General features: G+C 46.5%; 1 protein-coding gene across 1 annotated transcript in view; it reads left to right on the forward strand.

Annotated features, from left to right (window-relative positions):
* Positions 1–214: 214 nt before the first annotated feature.
* LOC144143036 (multidrug resistance-associated protein 1-like) overlaps positions 215–25,282 on the forward strand; it is an 81,902-nt gene continuing 56,834 nt past the window's right edge. Inside the window, exons 1-6 of the mRNA XM_077674856.1 lie at positions 215–1,053; positions 6,583–6,762; positions 9,170–9,295; positions 12,897–13,034; positions 18,844–18,972; positions 21,582–21,643. Of these exons, the coding sequence (XP_077530982.1) occupies positions 1,024–1,053; positions 6,583–6,762; positions 9,170–9,295; positions 12,897–13,034; positions 18,844–18,972; positions 21,582–21,643 (665 nt within the window). The 5' untranslated portion in view covers positions 215–1,023. The remainder of the gene's footprint in view (positions 1,054–6,582; positions 6,763–9,169; positions 9,296–12,896; positions 13,035–18,843; positions 18,973–21,581; positions 21,644–25,282) is intronic.

Genomic DNA, 25,282 nt, shown 5'->3' on the forward strand with positions numbered 1-25,282 from the left:
AGCACTACACTAGCGTAACCGAGCCTGACCCCATCGCACCGGCGCGCTGTCTCTAATCTTCGAAAAGTAAACACAGCTGCCATGGTTGCCAAGCCGCGCCCGGACCAATTCCGCCCGTCAACGTCAGCCGCAATAGGGCGCATAAAGCTGGCCACCCTGGCGTCAGGCACCAAAATGGCTGCGGCCGTTCGTCAGTGTCGTTACTCTTGAGCGTCTTGTCCCGTTCTTGCCCCGGCGCAGGGGGGGGGGCAACCGAACACCGGCTTTTGGTACATGGCGCCTATGGGGAGTTTCGCAACTGTATATATGCAGTAACTCTGTTCGAACACAGCAAATATTGCTTTCGCATTCATAATAAACGCCGGCCAATCCCCCAGAGGTCATACCCTCAAGAAGGAAGAAGATGCCAAAAGCCCCGCGCTCAATAATCTCGTGGAATGTGCAGATCCAACGGTCGTATTTCTTCAATAATTCCTGCAAGTGAGGCCTGTGGAATTCTCCGGACGAGCATGTTTGCCGAGCCATAAGCGTGGGTTCCGAATTCCGTTCTAGCAACCCGCCGGAGGAGTCAAAACGCTCCATTTTGGTAAGTGATTACCCTGGAAATGGACTTCGCGTGGATTAGCTTGCCCTTGCACGAATAGCGCCCCAAACAACTTTCGGCGAGTCAGGCAACTGTAACGACTATAGTGACTGCGTAAACAGAGCACGTAGATTTCAAAACCACCTATGCAGCTCGGTGTCATTCAGGATGGCCCACTGATTTATCGCGTACCAAAAAAAAAGGAGAATCTTTCTAAGGGAAGCTGTGGCATTTCCGAGGGCGCAGCACTTTTTAAGGAAGCGTTGGGCGGAAAGTATACTGAAAATTTGTGTTGCAGGCCCGTGTGTGCAAAAAAGCGAAAGTGACCCGCTGACTGCTGGGAGCGTGGGCTTCCGCAAGGGATGTCGTGGAAACACGTCAGCAATCGTGCCCAGTGCGACTGAACGCTCATCGCGACTGAGCTACGAGGAATCGCAGCGATGGAGTGGTTTTGTGGTACCCCGTTCTGGGTGAGTTGTCTTGTTTACACCGGTACCTAAACCTTTTTCTTCCCTTTTTGACTGGCTCAGTTGCGCTTTAAACATTTACCATTTCAGAATCACAGCCTTGTCCACGTGTTGTAATTTAAGACTAACTTTCAATAAGATGTGTCTGCCTTTGACGACATAGCGTTTCTTTCGCGGAACAAATTATTGACTCCCTTTCGTACATACGGTTTCGTTTTTCCGGGAATAGTTCTCGCTCTAAACGAAAAATTGCTTTGACAGGTAAATTCCTTGCAGCAGAATTGTGGCTCCCCCGGACAGCGCATATACAAAAACCTGTCTTGGCGGATCTAGGTCTTTTAAAGACGATAGTCTTTCTTGGGCTGCTTAAACGGAGAAATTTCGGCCTCCTTGTATGTCTGTCTGTCTGTCTGTGACTCGATTCAGCCACCCGGCTGCAGTGAAACAGAAAAAGCGCAAGAGTCTTATATGCTCACTGCCAAATCTAAACGTCTAAGTGCGGTGTTAACGTTCATACTTGTCAACATTGCTGAACAAGATCAAGACATTACGTAAATATAAGGCAGAAAAGCAATACATGAGTGATATTTGCAGTGTTCATTTATTAAACAATTCACGGATGCTTGGTTTCTGCGATAGCAAATAAAATGCTAAATCAATTAACTGCAGAAAGCCCTCGCCTGCTGTTGCCCGCGCTACCTGGCGGCATATAAAAAAATTAAACGGCTGCAGCAACGAAAGGTTCCACTAGATAGGTTCGATGTTGCGCTTGGAACGCTCGTGGAGTAGGGCAACGTGGTACTATAAACGTCGTAGTAGGGTGTCTCGATTCAAGAGTGTGTCTGCCGTACGGCAGCGCTGGCATCGAGGCACCTCAGTTGGAGCAGTGGAACGCGGTAAATTTAAATTGACTAGAGCAAACCTCTAGCGTGTTATATTGACAGGAATGAGACGGGAGAGGAGAGGAACAGCATGAGAGGTAAGCTGGAAAGCGAAGGGAGGCATTTACTTGCCAGGAATGCCAGTCGACTATAGTCTCCCGTCGACATTTGCAACAAAAGGAACAGATACGCGGCCAATTTTTGGCACAGGGCGTTCCGGTACAAGGCGCTTCGGTACGCGGACCTTCTGGACACGGGCGTTGCGGAACATAGACGTTTCGGTACCGGACACGGGGTACAGGGTGGTTTGGTGCAGGACGGTTCGGTACAAAAACGAGCGTTTGAGGCAGCAACATTCGCGAGCGGTTTTTGACATGGAAGTTGCAAGTACGCAAATCAAACCTGTTTATTAGAACTGTTGTTGCTCGTATTTCTGCATTTTTTAGGCAAGTGAAATTTTACGCGACCTTGCCAAAAAATGTCTATACGTTTGTGGAACAATAGCCAGAAAATGTATAGCTTGTTCATTATTTCGTTTTTTAGCGGCCTACTAGCACCAGTATTTTATAAAACAGATCAGCGACGGTATCCTCATGCATTTCTTCTCGCTTTTTTAATAAAAAATCAGCAGCAGTAGCGACTTTTTCACTTCCGAGACACTAGAATAATAGCTGGGTAGTTCAGCGCTACCACAGGGGCAAAAGAACCAGCTGTTTTTCAAACTTACGGAATGACGAAGATCTTGGAATTTTTTGGCATTCCAAATTTGTAGGCGTTGCTTTCTCCTGATAACGCAATCCACATACAGTGATATTATCAATGCATTACGGAAGGCACTTGTTGTACCTTGTCGCACGCTTCTCTTGCGGCCTTATCATCGTCTGCAGTTACTATGCTGGGTTCACTTTGTGAATTGAAAGTTGGAAAGGCTCTTGTATAATACTCAAAGCTATCTGCAATGTTTTCTGCAACCTACATGCAGATATATTTTTTACAATGATTGTTCACTTGTGATCTCCAATTTTCCTGTCAGCGTTCTTGTGATTTTCAGCGTTCTTTACGTTTACGTTAAAAGTGGTGTCAGTACGATTCTAACGAGGCAATATTTTGAATGAACCGAACTTGTGTTTTCTCTTCATGGCTCCTTTAAGAATCCAATGGTCATGCCAAGCCCAAACCAAAACGGGGGGTCTTCCCATAAACGCCCACGACGACATGGATTACCAGGCTCAGTTTCTTCTCTAGTATACTTACTAAGAAACTCTATGGCTGCATCCTTCCTGAGTGATTTCATTGATGAAGCTGCTGCTTATCGACTGGTTCATCTCCTCCGTCAATGAACCTTGTTCAAGTAGCGTAGCCCTCTTGCGGCAAACGCACGAACCACACTTGGGGTATTATGGAAGAATACGCCCCCTTTTTTTTCGCTTGCCCTGCGCAGTTGACGGCGCCGTCTCAGGCGCAGCGCATGGTTTTGGTGCCAGAGAAATCTTTCGATGGCAGCCGCAGCGCCTACCTGTCGGCCGCTTTCACGGATCAGAAAACGGCGCAGCATTTAGCTGGCTCGGCGTTCGCAACTGGCTAATCCAATGTGGCGTCATGTTGTTTACATTTTGCCCCCCAATAATGGCGGATCGGTCGCTAGGAGCGAGAGCTGCGCGTGCGCAGAACGCTACTGGAAAAATGTCATTTGGGCCCTTTCTTTTATTGCGGCATACGCCAGCTTTGCCTCGAGTCGCAGTTGGCCCTGGGGCATGTGTATACTCGTTCACAGTTGCTACCACATATCTGTCAACTGTGTGGGCTCGTGCCTTGCAGTCTTTTTTTGGCTACATTGCCAGTAAATCTGTAAAATTAATCAGCCACACCTATTTAGGTAATCAGCGCAAAGAAATAGCATGTATGCACATAAATAAAACATGTATGTCAACGTTTTACAAATGTAGACAATTTTGTACCTTTTTGTTGTAGCACTTTTGCTTGTCGTACTCGTAGCCGTCGTGAAGTAACCTCTGTAACCCTCGTTTGCTTCGAAGATAAATCGCCACGGTGGTTGAGGCGACCATTGGACTGGTTGCGACCGCCGAAGGTGCGGCTTCAAATAGAGAACAGATTTGATTGATTGTGGGGTTTAACGCGCCGACGCAACGCAGGCGATGAGGCGCGCCGTAGTGGAGGGCTCCGGATTAATTTTGACCACCTGGGGATCTTTATCGTGCGCCGAAATCTCGTACACACGGGCGTTTTTGCTTTTCGCCTCCATCAGAAAAGCGGCCGCCGCGGCCGGGAATCGAACCCGCGACCTCGTGCTCAGCAGCGCAACGCCTTAGCCACTGAGCCACCGCGGCGGGTCTCAAATAGAGAACACATAACCGCTCTTAGTTACTGGCGTTGTGGGAGCATTGTTACTTCTTAGCGTCCTAACGAGGCCAAGTTTCTTACTTATTGCGTATCTGCATTTGCACCCCTTACGAACACGGTCTTTGCAAATGAAATCCTCACGAACGGCTTTGTAGTGTCGCAAAGTCGTTCTCTTTTGTTGTGGTAAGAGACATAAAATTCTGTGTAAACTATTTTAGGATGTGAATACAAAATTAAAGAGCAAATATACGTACACAAAGGAAGTCACAGCACGACTACTACGACCGTTCGTATGCGACGCCTGGTGGCTCGTCTTGTCTCCGCCATTTTTGCACCTTGCATTTTTTTTTAAAATTCAGAAGCAAACAACCTTAGCAACAGTTTTTTTTAACAGCGATGCTGCCAATGAGCAAATCACTCGTTTATGGTGCCCGGTTTTAAAAATAGCAAGAAAATGCCGATGGCTCGTGCACGCGTGCCTAGAGCGCACAATCGTCAAGCTAAGTATACCCACTTAGGGAGAGTGGCCAGCTTTGGGCACAAGAAAAAATTGGCCGCGTATTTGCTCCTTTCGTTGCAAATGTCGACAAAAGACGACAGTCTTTGCCGACATTTGCCAAGTAAATGCCTCCCTTTGCTGTCCCGCTCACCTCTCATGGTGTTCCTCTTCCGTCGCGGTCCTCTCAAAGTAAACTCGCTAAAGGTTTGCTCAAGTCAATTTAAATTTACCGCGTTTCACTCCTCCAGGCCGGGTGCATCGATGCCAGCGCTGCCGTACGGCGGAGACGCGCGTGAATTGAGGCGCCCTACTTCAATGCTTATAGTACCGCGTTTCCCTACTCCACGTGCGTTGCAAGCAGAACGTGGAATCTATCTAGTGGAACCTTGCGTAACTGTTGCCGGTTGATTTCTTAAAATGCCGCCAGAAGCTATAGTGGCGCGAGCGACAGCAGGCGACGGCGGAGTGAATTTTTTTCTGCAGTGGATGTAGTATTTCATTTCGCAAAAATCAAGCATCTATGATTTTTTATTAAAGAACACTGCAAATATCCCTTCTGTATTGATTTGTTGTCTTATATTTGCGTAATGTCTTGTTCTTGTTCAACAATGTTGACAAGTATGAACATTACACCGGTCTTAAAGGGGCAGATTTAGCTGTGACTATATAAGACTATTGCGCAGGCCTTGTTTTACTTTGGCCGGGTGGCTGAATCGGGTCACAGACAGACAGACAGATGGACAAACAGGCATAAAGACCGAAATTTCTGGGTTTAAGTAGCCCAAGAAAGACTATCGTCTTTAAAAACAACAAAAACTCCAGCGATCGCCTTGTCACGGGAACGGTTCCCCGGAACGAGAATGACACGCCATGGCGTCGTTCGTTGGTACTCGTGTCGTCGTGCGCATGCGCTCTGTACCACAAAAGACTTGAATGTCGAAGCTGCTGTAAGTGATCATTGTCTACACATGGCCCCGCCTGTGCGGATATTTGGCACGGCCGAGGGGGAAAAGGCCGCTCCGCTTCGCGAGACTCGGCGTGCAAAGCATCCACTAGAGAGGATAGGTCGCGCTTGCAGCGTGGCGTACGAAAACGTAGACCAAAACGACCAAGATCTCACTCTGGCCTTGCTCAACACAAGGTCAATGAAATCCCACGCCACCTACGTCAACCAGGACACTACAACGACCCTAAAACTCAACTTTGTGTCTGTCAATCACTCTTAAAAAAAGTGAGAAGGTCGAGGCATTCACTAATGGAACACTAACACGTTACTTGTCCCAGTATACACTAGGTACTTAGCAAGTGGAGGCAGTAAATTTAGTACTAGTCAGGGGTACTAATTGAAGCAGGCAGTAAGTACCACTACCTCCCCTAGTAAAGTCCTAGCGATAACACTCTTCTGAGCTGCATGCGTTTATAACTGGCCATGCATAACCTAGTCACAAGCACTACCTTAATCTAGTGCTACCTATTTCCTACGCTCAGTTAATTTCCTAACCATGCGTTTGTTAGTGGCAGAGCCTACGTACAAAACCGCGCGGTAGTAAGGCTCGTAAGGAGTTAGTAAACACGGCCGCTACTACCTTTTTACGAACTTTTTTATTAAGAGTGATGATCACGTACAACAGCTTCGCCATTCAAGTTTTGCGCGTAAGTACAAGCTTCTCTAATTTTTTTACTTTATAATCCAAACAAGTTCAGTAACAGTTGGTGTTAAACGTTTTTAGAACGGAGGGCACATTACCCTTTTCGGTGGTTCGACATCTGAAGCCTTTATTGACTTCCCAGGAGACTAGTAATTCGACAACATCCGGCAGAAGTGCCGATCTGTCTCTATGCTTTCAAGACACCGTCCTGCTCTGGCTGCCCTGCTCCCTCCTGTGGCTATGCGCACCATTCGAAGCGCGCGCCATGAGGGAGGGTGATCGCAAGGAGCGTCCCTGGACTGCCCTGAACGCCGCGAAAGTGGTGAGTTCAGAAAAGTTGTACCTCGATGAATAGGCTGATCGTCAAAGTATATAGACGCCATGGTTCAAGGGACCATGAAGTTTGATTCACTAAAGTAGCCACTTTGTTAGGATAACAATGCTACCAAATTTGTCGCAAGTTTCAAGCCGTAATAGGGATATACGTCAAGGAAAACACCTAAGCGGAGGCGACAACCCAGTCACTTTTCGGTGATTTCTCGAATGTCACATACTTTGTGCGGTGTGCGGCCATTGACCTGAGTGACCACCAAGAAGCATGACGTCAGTGTGCCACGAAATTCAAAACTATTCTGTTTTTTTTTTAGTTAAAAATTCTTTAGTACCTGCAATCGAGCTGGGTGAATTACCAAAGGCTACTTCTTACAAATTAAACCAAGTTGGATTTTGCCTTCATGGCCCCTTAGGGACCGAAAAGCCGTGCTGGCGCCCCCATCACTTAATGTTGTTTCTACCAACTGCCACTCCCATCAACGCACCACGTCTCTGATATTTCGGGTTATTGCAAAAATTTCACAGCACTATCTAAAAAAATTCCGCACTACCAAAAACACTAAAACAGGCTTTGTTGAGGAGGATAAAACACGCAGACACAATCGATGTGCTTGCGTTGCCCTCGGCGACACACTGCTCACAAAGAGACGCAGTAGTATCCTGACGGATGGGAATGTAAAACCGACAGGCTGCTCCACCTCAGACCATAGTAGTAGTATTCGAACGGGTAGGAACGTAAAACCGACAGGCTGCTCCACCTCAGACCGTAGTAGTACCCGGAGGGAAGGGAACGTAAAACCGAAAAGGCTGCTCCACCTCAGACCGTACTAGAATCCGGAGGGACGGGAACGTAAAACTGACAGACTGCTCCATTTCAGACCGTAGTAGTATCCGGAGGGAAGGGAACGTAAAACAGACAGGCTGCTCCACCTCAGACCATAGTAGTATTCGGAGGGAAGGGAACATAAAACCCACAGGCTGCTTTATCTCAGACCGTAGTAGTATCTGGAGGGAGGGGAACGTAAAACCGACAGGCTGCTCCACCTCAGACCGTAGTAGTACCCGGAGGGAAGGGAACGTAAAACCGAAAAGGCTGCTCCACCTCAGACCGTACTAGAATCCGGAGGGACGGGAACGTAAAACTGACAGACTGCTCCATTTCAGACCGTAGTAGTATCCGGAGGGAAGGGAACGTAAAACCGACAGGCTGCTCCACCTCAGACCATAGTAGTATTCGGAGGTAAGCGAACATAAAACCCACAGGCTGCTTTATCTCAGACCGTAGTAGTATCTGGAGGGAGGGGAACGTAAAACCGACAGGCTGCTCCACCTCAGACCGTAGTAGTACCCGGAGGGAAGGGAACGTAAAACCGAAAAGGCTGCTCCACCTCAGACCGTACTAGAATCCGGAGGGACGGGAACGTAAAACTGACGGACTGCTCCATTTCAGACCGTAGTAGTATCCGGAGGGAAGGGAACGTAAAACCGACAGGCTGCTCCACCTCAGACCGTAGTAGTATCTGGAGGGAAGGGAACGTAAAACCGACAGGCTGCTCCACCTCAGTCTGTAGTAGTATCTGGAGGGAAGGGAACGTAAAACCGACAGGCTGCTCCACCTCAGATCTTGGCATTTGCGTGGCTCCTTCAAAATGATGTGCAACTTCTACACAAAATGTGGTGTCTAGTGAACCTAATGGAGGATCAGAGTGTTTGTCCTCACTACAGTCGCGTTGCTGCCGAGCTGCGGGCGTTGCGTTGACTGTTTCGAGAGTAATCTTGCTGCTCCTTTGAGGTTTTATGAGCGTGAACTATTAATATATTCCCTGGCAAGAAACGTAATTTGCCGTCCCACAGCTGCTGTTGGAGAGGTAAACCTCTGCTGCATTTAAAGAAAATCCCAACTACACAATGCCAGTGGCATGGTCAATGAAAATGTTCTAAGGGTGCAGAACCTCTGCATGCTTACCTACATTTTCTGTACACTTAGAGACATCAATGCATGTAAACAATTCCGAATCCCGGATCGAGTTCACCCGGATATTCTTACTTGTTGCGCATCTGCATTTGCCCACTTACGAACATGGTTTTTGCTAATTATAACCTCACGATCAGCTTAGTATTATCACAAAGTCGTTCCCTTTTGTTGTGGTAAGAGAACTAAATTCCATGTTATTTTATGGGGTCAAGAAAAATTGAAAGAGCAAAAATACGAATGCAAGGAAAGTCCCAAGACGACTTCCTTTCAACACTATGTCACAACACTATAAAATCGATCATAGCCCCCGGGTATTTTCACGGTGTAGTATGAACATGAAATGACTGAGTCATAGTATTCCTTTAAAGCCCGCGCCCGCACGGCCGGTTAGCAAATGATCAGAGGACCACTTCCTTTGCAGGTGTTGTCTCTTTTCCTGATTGTAGTGGCTTGCATCGAGTTTGTGCTTCGGCTCTCCGAACTCCTTTCTGGTGCCTCCCCTTTCCCTGTCCACTTTGTCGCACCGCCCGTACGCATCGCTGCATACGTAAGTATCAGGTGGCGAAGTACTACGGTAAGCGTCAACTATATCACGAGGGGTGATGTCTTATCACACTGTACCTGCACACATACACTTGTTTCAGGCCGCTTGTGAATTGTTGCTGGGCTTCCTGGTCTGACAGACACTTTTGCTTCTGAGTCGGGTTTGGGAACGTACAAAAATGAACGAGCTGATGTACCGTATTGTTGCGATTCCAAGCACCCCTTGATTCTAAGCACCCTCCCCTACTTTCGGTAAAAAAAATTTGGAAAAAAGTTAGCATGCGAATCCGAGCACTGAATTTTCTAAGCAACCATCGCACGATGGATTTCAGACACGTGGGAACGGGTTGGAGTTGACGTTGTGGCCAAGTCGTTTACGAAGTTTTCAATTAAATGACACTTAACGGAGTAGAATACGACCTGCGGGGGGATGCTGAATGCGGTAGCCCAAGCAACACAATGGACTCGATTCGCAGTGAGGGTGACCGAGTATCATACGTACGCGGTGGGTTCACTGCCGCTACATATTTATCTTCTGAATTTTCGCGAAATGAAACATTATTCTTCGCGTCCATTTAGTTGAGATACGGCCAAGAAAGAAGTTGCGGGGGGGGGGGGGGATTTAGGTTTTTCCAATCAAAGCATCGAAGCAATTCGGGCATCACGATGGTGCAAAGAAAGGGAGCTTAGAATAGAGTAAATACGGTAAATTTTTTTTTCGTGCAGTTCGAAATGAAATATAGAAACAATAGGAACGCCACTGAGCACACAATTAAGTTTTGTTTGTATAAGGAAACAATAGTCTGCCACGACGTATCAGATAGTGTCGAACATCGGACTGTAATCACTACCTTCCGCGTTTTTCGGCTACCTCTGAAATATAGCTTCGCTTTTTTAGTGCGCATGGCTGGCGGGTAACTCCCGTTCATTGCTGTGCGGGATTCTATAAACGGTTTGGTTTCATAATTTTATTAGGCAGCCACACCATGGCGTATAAGGGGAATGTGAAAGCTTTCGCAGTGTACCGAAATTAAAAGCAGTGAGAGTGGGTGGTAAAACCAATAAGTTTATTTACATCCGAAAATGCTGTAGCTTTGTCCTCTGCACGGGTGATAAGCACGTGTGTCATGTGCGTATCCCCGCTTGTAGCTTGAAGCGACAACGGAAGCTTCCTCAAACAGCTTGCTACGTCTCGATTGTCACGTCCGTGGCAAAAGCGACGCGTCACCATCTTAGCCAATGGGCAACTGAGTTTTCTTTGACCCGGAAAGTTCCCTTTTCTGGGGGGACGGAGTGCTAGTAAGCGAAGTCGCCAAATTTCTTGAACTTCATTTGCTTAGTAAAAGTGGTGATATGTAGCGCAGCAAAAATACACGGGGTCTAAAAGTATGCACACGGACGCGCGCTAACTTCCAACTGATTCTTCATTCATGTGACTGCAAATATTTATTTATTTATTTATTTATTTATTTATTTATTTATTTATTTATTTATTTATTTATTTATTTATTTATTTATTTATTTATACATACTGCAGCCCAATTGGGCTATCGCAGGAGTGGGTTGGTACATAGAATGCAAAACACTTTTCTGCACAGAATAACACATATAAAAACACAACACATTTAAATTCACTTATTCATAAAGTTTAGGCATAATAGATAATAAGTACAGCAAGATATTGAAATTATGCAAAACTGACATAACACAATCAATTTAAATTCTGCAAAAATTTTTCCAAAGGCAGATGCATTTGAATTTACGGACACAATAGAAACAGGACCAAAATATCGACAGAGAAAGAGCGAAGACACCCAATGAAAGTTGGCGCCTGTCCGTGTGTATACTGTTTGTCCCCGAAGGTTTTTCTGTGCAACATATCGCCACTACGAGTAACCAACTAGCTGAGTCGACAGCTTTACTTGGTAAAAATTTGTAATATACGGTTGTATGGTCACTTCCGCTATAGAGATTGATTTCTACAAAAAAACATAAATCTTGTGAAAAGCCAAGAGTAGACGAGGAGGTGTTGTAATATTAGAATATTATCACAACTCTGCCACACAAAACCAAGTTGTGCCCTATGTGAATCACCAGCCTAACTAGTACATTCTGTGCTGAACATGAAAATCCAGCTGCCGCGCTCTTGAAGTAAATTCCGACAAAGTAGGTGCTTCATTTTACGCAGCGATGATTGTACAGAAAGACTGCATCGGAACGTAATTACATCTTAAAAATACAGCTAGGGTATGTAGCCCTACAAAGCAGCTGCGTGTTCTAAAAGATCTAGGCTTACGTAGTCTTGAGGCGATCAAATAGACAATAGAATGAAGTGTAAACTTTATTCCCTTACTTTGGTGCAGAAATTGTGAACAAACTAGTGTTTTCCTACTGGAAATTGACTGTGCGTGTTTTAATACTTTAATTAACGAACAAGTGCTCTTCCGAAAAATTATAAGCGGTGGGTTATACATCAGCACTCTTAAAATGGCTATTAAAAAGGTCGTAACGGGTCGTATTTAACTCCTTACGAACTTTACTACCCCAGCAGAATGGTACGTAGGTGCTAGCACTAAGTATGGACCCTAATTGCTATAGTTAGTAGTCTAGTAACTGCTGCTTGTTTGATACTAACATTCATTGATAGTAACAAAATTATATGAGGTATTGAACATACTTACAGCACTTTTCTCACTCCACTTCACGATTAAATAGTTTTTTTTTCAAATCCACATGATGACTTGTATATGCTCACATTAAAAGGCATAATTATAAAAGTTTTGCTAAAATATCTGATTTTTGTGACAAGCCCACCGACTCTATCAGAGGACTTTTTCGCTGCTGCGTATAAAAGCAAGGAGAGCAGTTGTATTTCTAAGGTAACTAAATTACACTCGCTCTCCCCGTGCATTCCGTTGGTTTTCTTGCTCAATTTATTTTGTCGCGTTTCGGGCTCAGCTAATCCACATTGCGACTCGTAGCTTTCACTGGGTTATGCATGGCCATGTAGTAAAAGCACCAAGCGCCCAGTGGATACTGTGACAAGTAACTGGTTAGTGTTCTGTTAGTAAATGCACCGCCTTTTTTAAGAGTGAGCTGTTCCTCACGTAAACTTTAATCTGGAAGCAGGCTGACCATAGCTGCAACCAAGGTGAAATTCTATCTTTGCGTCAAGGAACTATGATGTCTAAAAGGTTTCGGCAATAGATTTACCCACAAACAGTTGCGAGGTGTTCAAAATTTCTAGTTCTCAATAATGTGCTCGTTCCTTGCATAGCTAGTTTCTTCCAAGCTTCGCACTGCCGTGGCACTCAGTTTCTATAGTTCGAGAACAATTTTTTTTTAAAACGGCTGTTCTTTGCAGAGTTCTAGATTTTTCTCCAGGAAGGGTTTGTTGAAGCGTGAATGTAAAAGCAAGACGCTAAATATACACAAAGCATACCTTTATGAAATATAGGACGTATGTAGTTTTACCTTGGGTTTTGTCATGCGGGAGGTGAAAAGGGTGCGAATGTGTTTTATTCTGATGAGGCAACTCTGAAATGTTCTACTGGACCACACATTTCGGGCCGAAGCTGCATTACGGCGCGTCGTTGCTTTTTCAGGTGTTGACGATGTTCCTGGTGCGAGGTGGTCGGCTTGCCGGTTTCTATACATCGGCCCCGCTGTTCCTTTTCTGGATGATGATGACAATTGCCAGCACCATACGCTTCAGGACGGTCATTTTGATGGCCTTCATCGAGGTACGAATGACCTTTCTGATTGCTGTAATAACGCGGAGAAACTTTACCCAACGTTATCATTGCGAGGACAGTGATCCGCCCGGCTCAATACCACCGGCCGAAGGGAACGGCTTTGACAAGATTCGAAATGCATGTCACAAACTGCCCAGGAGGCGCACTCCCAGTTGAAATTTACGAGACAAATTTGTGTAGTTCGTCGTATTTTCGCGTGTCGTACTGGTGTCTTGTCGTATTCTTGTCGCGTCGGGATTCTGATGTCCTGCCGTGTGTCGTATTGCTGTCCTCATTTGGATGTTCCATCATGCCGGATTCCTGTCTTGTCGCCATCCTGATGTCCTATCAGTTGTTGCACATGGTTTGAATGTTATTGCCCGTTGTGAAGAGTAGCGTCAATGGCAGTCTTGATATGACTACAGGAATGTTTGTCGTCGAGAAAAATTGACTCTGCTCTTGCGACAGAAATGTGCGTCGTAACAACAGATGACTTTGTCGTAACAACAGAACTTGTGCATAACAGAGTTTTTTTTTGTCGTATTACAGAAATTCTTATGTTTTTGCGGCATTCCTGTTGAGATTTTAGACTCGCAAGGTTGTGTCTTTAGGGGTACTTCGTTTGGGGGCAAATTTTAGTGAAACCGAAATCGTATAGGGAAGGCTTCCCAACGCTGCAGACCTCTCGCACGCAAGAAGTTGACGAGCACGAAAAATAAACGCCTATAGTAGTTGCCGTTGGTAGTCTTTTAGTGTGACGGACCAAATCACGAACGTCGTGCACGCTTACGCGGTTGTCTCGCTCCAAATCAGTGTTGTACACGTTCCTCTAAAACAGGAACGAAAGCTCGTTCCTCGTTCCTTCCCAATTTTGAAACGGGTTCCTGTTACAAGTAATGAGAGAGCAGACCAAGCTGCGCGAGAACTTACTAACCGCTCAGCCAGTTGTCTTAGCTTACTCATCCCTCTCCCAATTACCTTCGGTGAGCGACTCAACATTCAAAGAAAAGCCAGAGCTCTCTTTCCTCCACCAGATAAAAGCTTAACAGCTGCAGAGCATAAGTCTCTTAGAAAAATACAGACGAACACCTATCCCAACATCCTCAGGCTATCGAAGATGTTCCCCGAGAAATTCACAAACGCATGTAATAAGTGCGGTGAAATATCCACCCTATTCCATGCATCCTGGGGTTGTCGTACTATATGGCCCTCAGTAAACACCAACACCAAGTTATATGAGCTATGGGAGGCAGCTCTGGCCAGCTCTGACCCTGGGGTTCAGAAGTACCTGATATTTAGGGCCAAGACTGGGGCAGAGGAAACAGGGGCCCTGGAAGGAGGGAACCTACCCTAGTTCAATCAAGACCTTTCAGTTCAAATAAACGTTTCATCTCTCTCTCTCTCTACAAGTTCCTTTATTGCGAAAGGAACGCCTTCCAGTTCCACTTCGGTCATTGGAACCTGTCGTTACATTCACGTTACAATTAATTCTTTAATATAAAATATGGTGTCGGATGATCCTGAAGCGAAATAAAGTGAGAAATGTAAAACTCACACCAAATTACGTAAATTATACGAATATGAACACCGCTAGGAGCGGATTATCTGGAGACAAACAGAATGCGAAGAAAGGCTCTTGGACAAATTTTTTTCAGGGGGCACCGGACAAACTCCAGACATGTTTAACTGCGACTTTGGTGCTCGTATATTATAGGTCTAGCACATATGACACTTTCCACTTCGGTCTTAGAAATGCGAGTAAGGTTACTGTGCTTCAGATGTGCAAATAGAAAGTTACTCACATGCAGGAACGTAATTAAATGTCTTGCATAAGAAACCATGTTGAAAGGAACTATACATAGGTCTCTAATGTCATTCAACGCGAACGAAATTAGCTGTAAATAACATTCCTTTTGCCATGTGGGTCTACATGGCGAAAAAATGCCGTTCGACAATGATAGCAGCGGCGAATCGCAAGATAACAACGTAATTGCGTCCAGAACATCGTTAACCTTTTGCTGTTTTAAAACAAAACCAAATTACCTTTTAAAGAAAAAGTGTATCTCTATTTTTGGTTAAATTCACATCAGAAGCCGATGCAAGTAACTACTTTAGACGGACTTGTTGGGCGAGTCGGTGCACATTATCAAAAGGTGTAAGCTGCGCTAAGGAAGACACCTCAGGTGAGAGAAGTACACAAGGACTTGTGCGGACTCGCAACTAACTATTATTCCACGCAGAAACACACATAAATACCGACGGGCATATGATTGCACACGCGCGACAACGAAAAAACAAAACAAATCCACAAAAATTTGCGGCGAGGATTTTCATTTTCACAAACCTCTTCGATAAGCAACTCTGAACGCTGGCCGTCGACCTTGAGGGGTCTCTCTACGGCTCGCGGCGAAATTAGGCCCATCAATAACGAAATTCCTGTCTTTTGTGAACACGTCGCGTGCAATACAAAAAGGACCTGTCCCTGCTGTTGACCGATTTCCGCCAGATCGGCGACATACCACGCCGTGACGAACTGCGCGCGTACTCTGTAACTTTGAGCAGTACACCATCCCGAGACACTGCGGCGCGCCCAGCTCTATTGATAGCCGGTCACCCTTCGAATGACCTCACTGCGAGCGCAACACTCCCGACAACAACGCATCCACACATCGCGCGCACTGATGCGGTAATTACCCCTGACAACATACACAAACGGTGGTTTTACAAGGTACCTTCAGCGCCGCTCAGACTTAGAAAACCTTTCTCCGGGAGGGAATAATTATATCGGCCAGACGCGCATCCTGGCCTCCCCAGGCAAATTATTAAAGGTGAAAAGCATTCTTGCCGCTCCGCTATTAACCCGTCGAACGCCGCGTAAGCTCAACCAGCATGGAAGCAAGCACAAGCTGCGGCCCGCTGCGTGGTTATTCTGCCTTTCACCTTCGAGGAAGCACGTTCCGCTGAAGGGTGGGGATATTGGCCAGCTTACAGGAAGAGAAACACAGTCGCGACTTGCGGAGGATTTTTAAATGCGAATGCATTTCTTAGTCGGGGGTTGTCGTGCGTCCATCGGCGTCTGCACGCAGGTGTTATCTCTCCTCGCCCCTAGCAACAGCTGTGGCGCGCCTAGCAACCGGAGCATATGGTAGCTCGGGCGGGAGTAGCGGAGGGCAAGGGGAGAGGAGGAGCTCGCGCGGGCGTGTGAGGGCGCTCGCATCGCGGAGCTCGGGCGGAGTAGCGGAGAGTGAGTGGAGAGGAGGAACGCGCTCGGGCGTGTGAGGGCGCTCGCATCGCGGAGCTCGGCGGAAAGAGCTCGCGCGCGGGGCGGGCGTGTTGCGCGGGTCTCTCTCTCCTCTCCGCGTACCCTCTCTCCGCTCGCTGCTCTCGGAAAAATATATATAAATGCAGTGGAGCGCGCGCCTCTCTCCGTGACTGCTTGCCGCAGAGCACTCATCGGTGCACCCAATGCATTCGCATTTCCGCACGATCCCCTTCGGGGAGGTGGGGGGAGTTTTTTACTCGAGCCTTGGAATCAAAACAGCCAAATTCAAGCGATGTAACGTTTGCAGAAGGAACGCCGTTCCTGCCGTTCCTTCATAAACCTAACGAGTTACCGTTACAGTTCCACCGACCCCTAATGGAACGGTGGCGTTACTCCCTTCCTTCAAAAAGGAACTATGAACGGCACCGGAAGTTGCCGCTGTGCCTTATCACCGTAGCCGGATGTTTCTCCGCGCGGCGCAAGTAGGGCGTTACTGGGAATATTTTTAACATGGCGTGAGCCGCTCCCGTGATTTTTTGGGCTTAATATGCTTATAAACGACTCCAGTGACGACAAACAAACTGCGTGAGACAAGGCAAACGATATCACGCATTCACAGCAAACCCTTTTCAAAACGCGCGCACTGACGTCACGGGTTTGGCGCTTTGGCGGAGTGATACACTACATGATGTGGTGCCGTTCTTGAGTTGTAACCGAGTATAGTTCCAGGAACGCCGTTCCGTACAACACTGCTCCAAATTGAGCGTTCGGTACCGACGAAGCATGAGCTATGGCATTTAAAAGCCTTGTTTGGAGTTCAACGTTTTGTGCGTGCAGGCAAATGTCGGTTGCGTGTAGTAATGCTACGCAAGTCTCGGTGCATCCGCCGATGAGTAGGCTTTGCCCCTTTTTGTGACACCATAATCTCATATCTATTTTAACCTTGAGTAAAACAGTCAGCGGGGCGCGTGGCTGTGGTTTTGTAGCTCCCCTAACGCAGTCCGGCAATTCCCCGCTGCCTGCCTGGCGTTTCCCCGCCTCTTGTGCCGAGATTGGACAAGGACGTGTCCAGCAGGTTTGGGTGTGGGGTGATGTACCGAGGGATACGAGCAACTAAGTTATTCCTGCGTGTACGGTGATGAACAAATGAAACGTGAACACAAAAATATGAACCAAAACACCGCGATTTCTTTCCAAGAAAGTCAAAATGACGCGTGGCTCAGTTAAAAAAACTAAGTTGGGAAGTGAGGTCTTCCGAATATACCAATAGCGCGCCGTTATTGGACCTCAGTAAACAATATTATTCAATTTTAAGTGTTCTGGTTCACATTTTCGGGTTTGGATTCGATTTGTCCATGGCTGTACACATGCGAAAAAACCTTAACTCTATCTTCTATATCATGCTTCGTTGCTACAAGCGCAGTTGCTCAAAACGTCGTCGATACGACTCTCGGTGTAGTAATTTATAGACATTAGAGAGTTTGAGTAGAGCGGAGAACCGGGATCGGTAGGGTGCCCGGTAAGCGACCGGCTCTGCGCCTGCGCAGAGGCGAAAAAATTGGTGGTGCGCAAGTGTACAGGATACCGTACCAAGACCGGCTCTCCACTCTGCTATAAATGTCTATTGGTGCAACAAGCTGATGCCTGTAAATAACTTGTTTGCAAGTGTTGGGGGTGAAAACGTTAAAGGTAAAGACGCCAAAGGTTTGCTTAAATCATTTTAACTTTCCCGCGTTCCACTGCTCCAAATCGGGTGTCTCGATGCGAACGCTGCCGTACGCCGAACACGCGCGTTAATTGAGGCGCCCTACTTCAGCGTTTATAGAACCGCGTTTCCCTACTCCACGTGCGTTGCAAGCAGAACGTGAAACCTATCTAGTGGAACCTTGCGTAACTGTTGCCGGTTGATTTCTTAAAATGGCGCCAGAAGCTATAGTGGCGCGGGCGACAGCAGGCGACGGCGGAGTGAATTTTTTTTCTGCAGTTGAAGTATTTAATTTCCCAAAAGTCAAGCATGTTCGACTTTTTTATAAAGGAACACTGCAAATATCACTTCTGTATTGATTGGTTGTCTCATATTTGCGTAATGTCTTGTTGTTCTTCAACAATGTTGACAAGTATGAACCTTACACCGGACATAGACGGGTAGATTTAGCTGTGACTATATAAGACTATTGCGCAGGCATAGTTTTGCTTTGGCCGGTTGGCTGAATCGAGTCACAGACAGACAGACGGACAGACATACAGACATACAGACAGACCAAAATTTCTGGGTTTAAGTAGCCCAAGAAAGACTATCGTCTTTAAAAAGGTGGCAGCGCCATGCCGGCACGGGCGGTAGGAAAAGCAAGCTCAAAAAGAGCAGAACTCCCGCTGGCGTTGTTTCAGGCACGGGGTGAGCGAGCACTGCGAAGGCGGGAAATTCGAATTACTTTGGGTGGTAGCAGTGAGCGGATAACGGCGCTACACAGCCCATTATGGCGAATCACTTCTCTGCACTTCCGACAGCTTTAACGTTAAGTGGAACGGCATTAATTTTTTATATTTGCCTTATAGGAAGAAAAACATCGAGTCGCCAACCTCGGGTTCCTGTTCACCATCCACAGCATATACTTCCTTATCACGTGGGGCCAATTCGTGCTGAGCTTCTTCGCTTACGGGACTTCGGACAAGCCGTTGAAAGCGGTAAAAGCTGCTGTTCCTTACAAAGTTTGCGTTCGTTACGTCAGGGCTTTGCTCTAATGGTAAGAAAGTTCTGGCTATTTTTGGGCTTCATGTGTCGATCCTAGCGATGCAATGCACAGTTAAGGTAGGAAGCTTACTAGGCGAATGCTGCCATCTTTTGTTGACATGTAGGTATGGGGAACGTGTAATTTTTAAAAAGACAATAGTCTTTGCTGCCTTGTTTGAGCCCAAAAGTTTTGGTCTGTCTCTCTGTTCCTCGGTTCAGCTACCCGAAAAGAAGTTAAAACAATTATTGAACGAGACGCTTATATAGGTATAACATTATTTCCAAATTACTAAATATGATAGCGATGTTTATACTATCAGCATTGCTCAGTAAACAAAATTAGGCATATTTGAGTCAAAACATCAATACATACGTGGTATTTGCAATGTTCTTTTTATAGACAATACCCTCCTTAATTCTGGCGATATCAAATAATAAAATACGTGTTGAAAACAATGCTTTGACTTAAAATATGAAAACGTTCGCACCCTAGCCTACACCTTGTGGCGGCATTCGATGAATTCAAACAGTAACAAAAGGTTTCAGTAGATGAGACGCGGGAAGTGGAACGTGGGAAATTTTAATTCACTTGAGAGAAAACCTTCACCATATTTACCGCAGGGGCAGCGAAACGGGAGGGTAAGAGGATAAGAGTTGGAGGGGAGGGGCCTTTATGTGGTACGCTCCGCAGACGACTATCGTCTTTCGACGACACTAACCGCGAGGTTAGCAGACACAGGCCAATTTTTTCAGCTCTCTGCTATCTGGATATGCCTTGCGTGGGACAGATGTTTCGCCTGGTGACAGCGTTGATAGCACGGAACGTTCTTATAAAACACTGCTGCGTAGCTAGCTCTGCTTGTCGTGTTCAGTGTCATTTGTTTTTTCGTTACCATTGCACGAAAGGCATTCACACCAGCGGTCTGCTGAATCGCGTGAATGGATTCCTCCGAGTCAGAGTCTGGCCTGCGTGTGCCGTTTAATCCATGCAATTTGTTTAGAGATGATTTTGTAAAAAAAAGCATTCGTTTAAACTTTATTGCAAAACAAAAAACGTCTCTAGCCGTCCCCCACAATCCCGATAACTACATTAATAATTGATGACACCTACTTGTCTGCAGTGTGTTTGCATGGCATGTCTGCCTGAAATTTGTTTTCACATTTTAGTGCGAAGCAGTATATATGTCTACCCTCCCCCTCCCCCGTTTTCTTCCGGTGAAGCCGCGTTACGCGGCGCTGCTCCGGCGTTCCTTTTTGCGGATTTCTTTCACGTTTAAGCATACGCGGAATGAGCGGTTGCCGGTTTATGCGCGAACGGGCGGGAAGTGGAGGGAGAAAGGGTGAGGGGCGTGCACGTGAAGCTATAGGTTTCATGCCCTCACTGATGACATGTCCGTTGTGCTGGCGGGAGGCTTACACTTGGACGTCAAACAGGGGAAGGCGACCTGTCTTGCGTCTACACTGGTCGACCGGATTGGGTTGTGTGTTCCGTAGACAGTAAGGTGCAACGGGGGAGGGAAATAGACAGCCCCATGTTTGTTCGCTAGAATAAAGCTCTAGTTCTCCGAAGTTTCATTACGCTAATTGGCAAGGAAGTATTCTCAATCGCAAATTACAAACAAACGTGGTTTGTTTCGTGCATTCCGCGGCAAGCTCTGCAGGTCATGCATATTCGCAGAATTGAAGGGCACTATTTTTTTATGGTAACATCACCTGCGGGTTTTATCACACACAGGTTGTAAATGATTGATGTGCTGACAATGCCTACAATATAAGCAGTGCTCCACCATAGCCGATGTCAGCGAATCGGTCGAAATAATGGTGCGAGGAAACCTGCATTTTCAAATTCTCAAGTCTCATTACAAAAGCGGGTACAAATTACCCAGAAAACCCTACGCATCCCACAGGACCCCAGACGCGGATCTTTTTGGTAATTATGCGCATTGGCGCTATGCAATTTTGCGAGGTTTGCAAAGAACTGAAGCCTCATTTCAAATGGCCTTGTTGACTGGAAGCTCTTCCATAAACCATTATTAAATTCGTGGCGGCAACAACGGTTCTAAATAAATAGAATATTCGAGCAAGGAGGGGTAAAAAAACCTCCGCAATAAGTATAACAGAGTTGAGAGTTTTATTAAGGCATGCGATACTATAGATGACCACAAACATTTGCTTTCTTGCGCTTGTTGAAACAATGTAGGGATAACAATAGGATATTTTTACACCACATTGTATATGGCTCTGGACACATTATATAGGCTCGGTCGTTTTCTCTCCCCGTTCACTGATATTCCACTTCCTGTTGCACCGTCGGCTGCTGTTGTATCAACGAGACAGCATGTGCTTAACAAATTTCATCTCGAAGCATAGAGTTTTGCTCAGCGAGGGTATTCCACCAGTTACAACTACAATTGAAATTACAATTACAATTGTTACAATTACAAATGTTTACAACTAGTCACAATTACTGTTACGGTTGCAATTGTAACAATGAGCGAAATCACAATGGCTTAGTGGTAACAGACGCTGTGGAATGAAAGCGTGTTGCGCAATGTGTACGCAGGGAGCCTGTCCAGAGCAAAGGGCATCGTACCCGTCTAAACTCATCTTCTGGTGGTTCAACGGGTGAGACCGCCTTGTTCTTTCACTCTTACATTTACTGACTGTATAAAGTGGTCTGCTTGCAGGCCGCAATTTCTGTTGCGGAACATTTCACCATTCCTACTGCTTAGTCACATTGCATTGCAATTGGAAGAGTTTTTAATGCCTCCTATCTTATAAGTTTACTGAATGGGGAGCGTCGGCATAATTCCGGAAGTGCGGCTGCCAGGTTGCAGTAACTCCTCTGCATACACCAATTCATCTGTAGAGCAGAGGAGGTGCACTATTATGTAACCAGTTAGAGAGGTTCGTGAATTGTGCGGAGAATGAGTAGTTGAAGAATGATGGTGTGCTGAACAAATGGTGGCCACATTGTGGGTGGGGAAAACTATAGCGGAGGCCTACAAATGCTTACGCGCATACACGCGCGCGCACGCACGCATATGCACGAAAACAAACACACTTACACAAGCCCACACACGCACTCACGCGTGGTTAAGGAAGTGTTGAGCACTGGTGAAAAAAACGTGACTCAATTGTACCTGCTGGCTAGTTGGTTCGCGACACAGTTGGTTGATAACACACAAAGGTGATTTTCTTTTAAACGATGGTAGGCTTGCTATCATCAGAGGGCAATAGAGAGCCTTATTGTACACTGCTCAATGCAAATCCACCTGAAAAACTGCAGGTATAGATTGCTGATTATATTTTTCACGTGTGCACCTCTTGAATGTCTGGGTTTTCTAGGTGGCTGAGCGGTAGCAAAAAGTGGCCGGAACGAGTGCAACAATTTTTGCGTGTGCACCTCCCTGCAATGAACGGGTTTTCTAGGTATCTTAGCGGTAGCAAAATAAATGACTGCAGGAGTACAACAGTTTTTATGTGTGCACCGCCCTAAAATAACCGGGTGTTCTAAGTGGCTGAGCGGTAGCTAAGTAATGGCCTGCACAAGTACAACAATGTTCACGTGTGCACCCCCCTCTAAAGGCCGGGTTTTTAAAGGCCGGCGCCAGTGCGTCTGCCGCGGCTATGGCGTGGAATGCGCAAACTGACGAATGTGCAAACCCAATTCTCTACACACCCATACTCCAATTGGATTGAATCCACTATAATCCAATCGAATCCAATCGAATCCAAATCCAATCCAATCCAATCCAATCCAATGCTCCTCGCGCTTGCGCAGTACGGCCCTTCAAGGTCCACGCGAAACTGCTCAACCTCGGGAAGTGTAGCTTACGCTACAAAATAACACAGCACGCTTATTGTATTCGCCGCTGAAACCGCAGAACGTTACTATAGGTTACACACGGTACCGTGTCTTCGAATGCAGTGCAACTCCCAGACAGTGCACGAAATGTCAGCGTTACCCGCCGCGGTGGCTCAGTGGCTAAGGCGTTGCGCTGCTGCCACGAGGTCGCGGGTTCGATTCCCGGCCGCGGCGGCCGCTTTTCTGATGGAGGCGAAAAGCGAAAACGCCCGTGTGTTAGAGATTTCGGCGCACGTTAAAAATCCCCAGGTGGTCAAAATTAATCCGGAGCCCTCCACTACGGCGCACCTCATCGCCTGCGTTGCGTCGACGCGTTAAACCCTACAATCAATCAATCAAATGTCAGCGTTTCGGCCATCTGGCTGCGGCATGCGCATTTACCTTGCACTGCGCTAACACTATAGATGCGCTAGATTGGTTAACTTCGAAAGCTCCGCTAGTTCTAGTCTGCCAGCTGAGGTAGAGATTGCCATGGTTTACCGTTTCCTGATTAGATCTTTCGTCTCCTGGGAAAGTTGACGAGTATCCTGGCTATTTACGAGTATCCGTGCCCCCGACTTCTACTGCACACTCCGGGATAATGCGTGTAAGATCGTCGCTGGCTTCCTGTGCCGTAAACTCTGCTTTCTCTGTAAGAGCTGAATATCAGTTTTGCAGCGTGATCCTGAATTCTTCAACTTTACGTCTCCCTGTTAGCTCATTGATCTGCTTCTTTCGTACTAGCTTGTTGCGTTCCCTCCTCAAATCTAGCCTAATTCGAGATCTTACCATACGGCGGTCACTACACCTTACCCTTCCGAGCCCTTCCACACCCTGCACGACGCCAGGGTTATCGCACAATATGAAGTCTATTTCATTTTTATGCTCCCCATTAGGGCTCCTCCACCCTCACTTACGACTCCCCCCTTTGCGGAAGAAGGTGTTCATGATGCGTAGATTATTCCGTTCTGCGAACTCGACTAGTAGGTTCCCCCTACTATTTCTACAGCCCAGACCATAGTTCCCAACTGCCTTGTCTCCAGCCTGATTCTTGCCTACTTTAGCATTGAAGTCTCCCATAACTACGGTATACTGTGTTTTTACTTTAGCCATTGCCGATTCCACATCTTCATAGAAGAGTTCAACTAGCTGGTCGTCGTGGCTGGATGTAGGCGCGTAGCCCTGTACCACCTTGAGTTTGTACCTCTTAAGCTTAATTATAAGACCGGCTGCCCTTTCGTTATTGCTATAGTATTCTTATATGTTGTCAGCTGTTCTTTTATTGACTAGAAATCTCACTCCCACTTCTCTTCTGTCCACTAGATCACGGTAACATAGGACGTGTCAATTTTTCAGCACAGTAAAGGCTTCACCTGCCCTCCTAATTTCACTAAGCCCTATTACATCCCATTTATTGCCCTAAAATTCCTCGAACAACACCTCTAGACTGGCTACGCTAGGTAAAGTTCTCGTGTTAAACGTTGCCAGGTTCAGATTCCAATGGCACCCTGTCCGGCTCCAGGGATTCGTAGCACCCTCTTCTGCATCACAGGTCTGACCGTCGCCTTGGTCAGTTGCTTCGCAGCCACTGGAGACTGCGGGGTGTTGGCTAATTGGTGTATTCATGGGAGGTTGTGGCCATTACTTCACCAGGGTGGCCAATCCTGCTCTGGTGAGGGAGTGCGTTACGGGCAATGATCGCCGGGGTCAGGCAGCCCCCCAAGCCTCATTCTGCAATTCCATCAACACGCGAATTTTTTTTAATCCGGTGGGAATTGTCCGGCACCTGGATTCGAACCAGAGTCCTTCGGCACGCGAGGTGGACGCTCTAGCTCTACGCCACCGCTGCACCTTAAGGCTATTCGTAACGGCTATTCAACAATGGACCATATTCACATGATCAATCAATTGATAGAGAAGTGCGCGGAGTATACTATACCTCTACAGCCTTCATAAATTATGAGAAAGCATTTGACTCGGTCGGAACCTCAGCAGTCATTCAGCCATTACGGAACCAGGGTGTAGAGGAGCATTATGTAAGGATACTAGAGGATATTTCCAATGGGTCCAAAGATACCATCATCCTCCACAAGGAGAGCAGTAAAATACCTACAAGGAAGGGAGTCACACAAGGAGACAGAATCTCTCTAATGTTATTCACAGCATGATTACAAGAAGTATTCAGAACATTGGATTGGGAGTAGGTGGGAGTAAGGGTTAATGGAGAATACCTCAGTAATGTCAGGTTTGCTGATGACGTTGCCTTGCTAGGTAACTCGGGGGACGAATTGCAAAGCATGCTTACCGAACTGGGCAAACACAGTAAAACCATGGGCCTGAAAATCAATGCGCAGAAAACTAAAGTAATGATCCATTACCTCGGGACAGCACAGCGGTTTGAGATGGTGGCGAGGAAG

This window comes from Haemaphysalis longicornis, unplaced genomic scaffold (genome assembly GCF_048455015.1).
Source record: "Haemaphysalis longicornis isolate Haplotype H1 unplaced genomic scaffold, Haemaphysalis longicornis Haplotype H1 scaffold_6, whole genome shotgun sequence".
NCBI classification, from domain to species: domain Eukaryota; kingdom Metazoa; phylum Arthropoda; class Arachnida; order Ixodida; family Ixodidae; genus Haemaphysalis; species Haemaphysalis longicornis.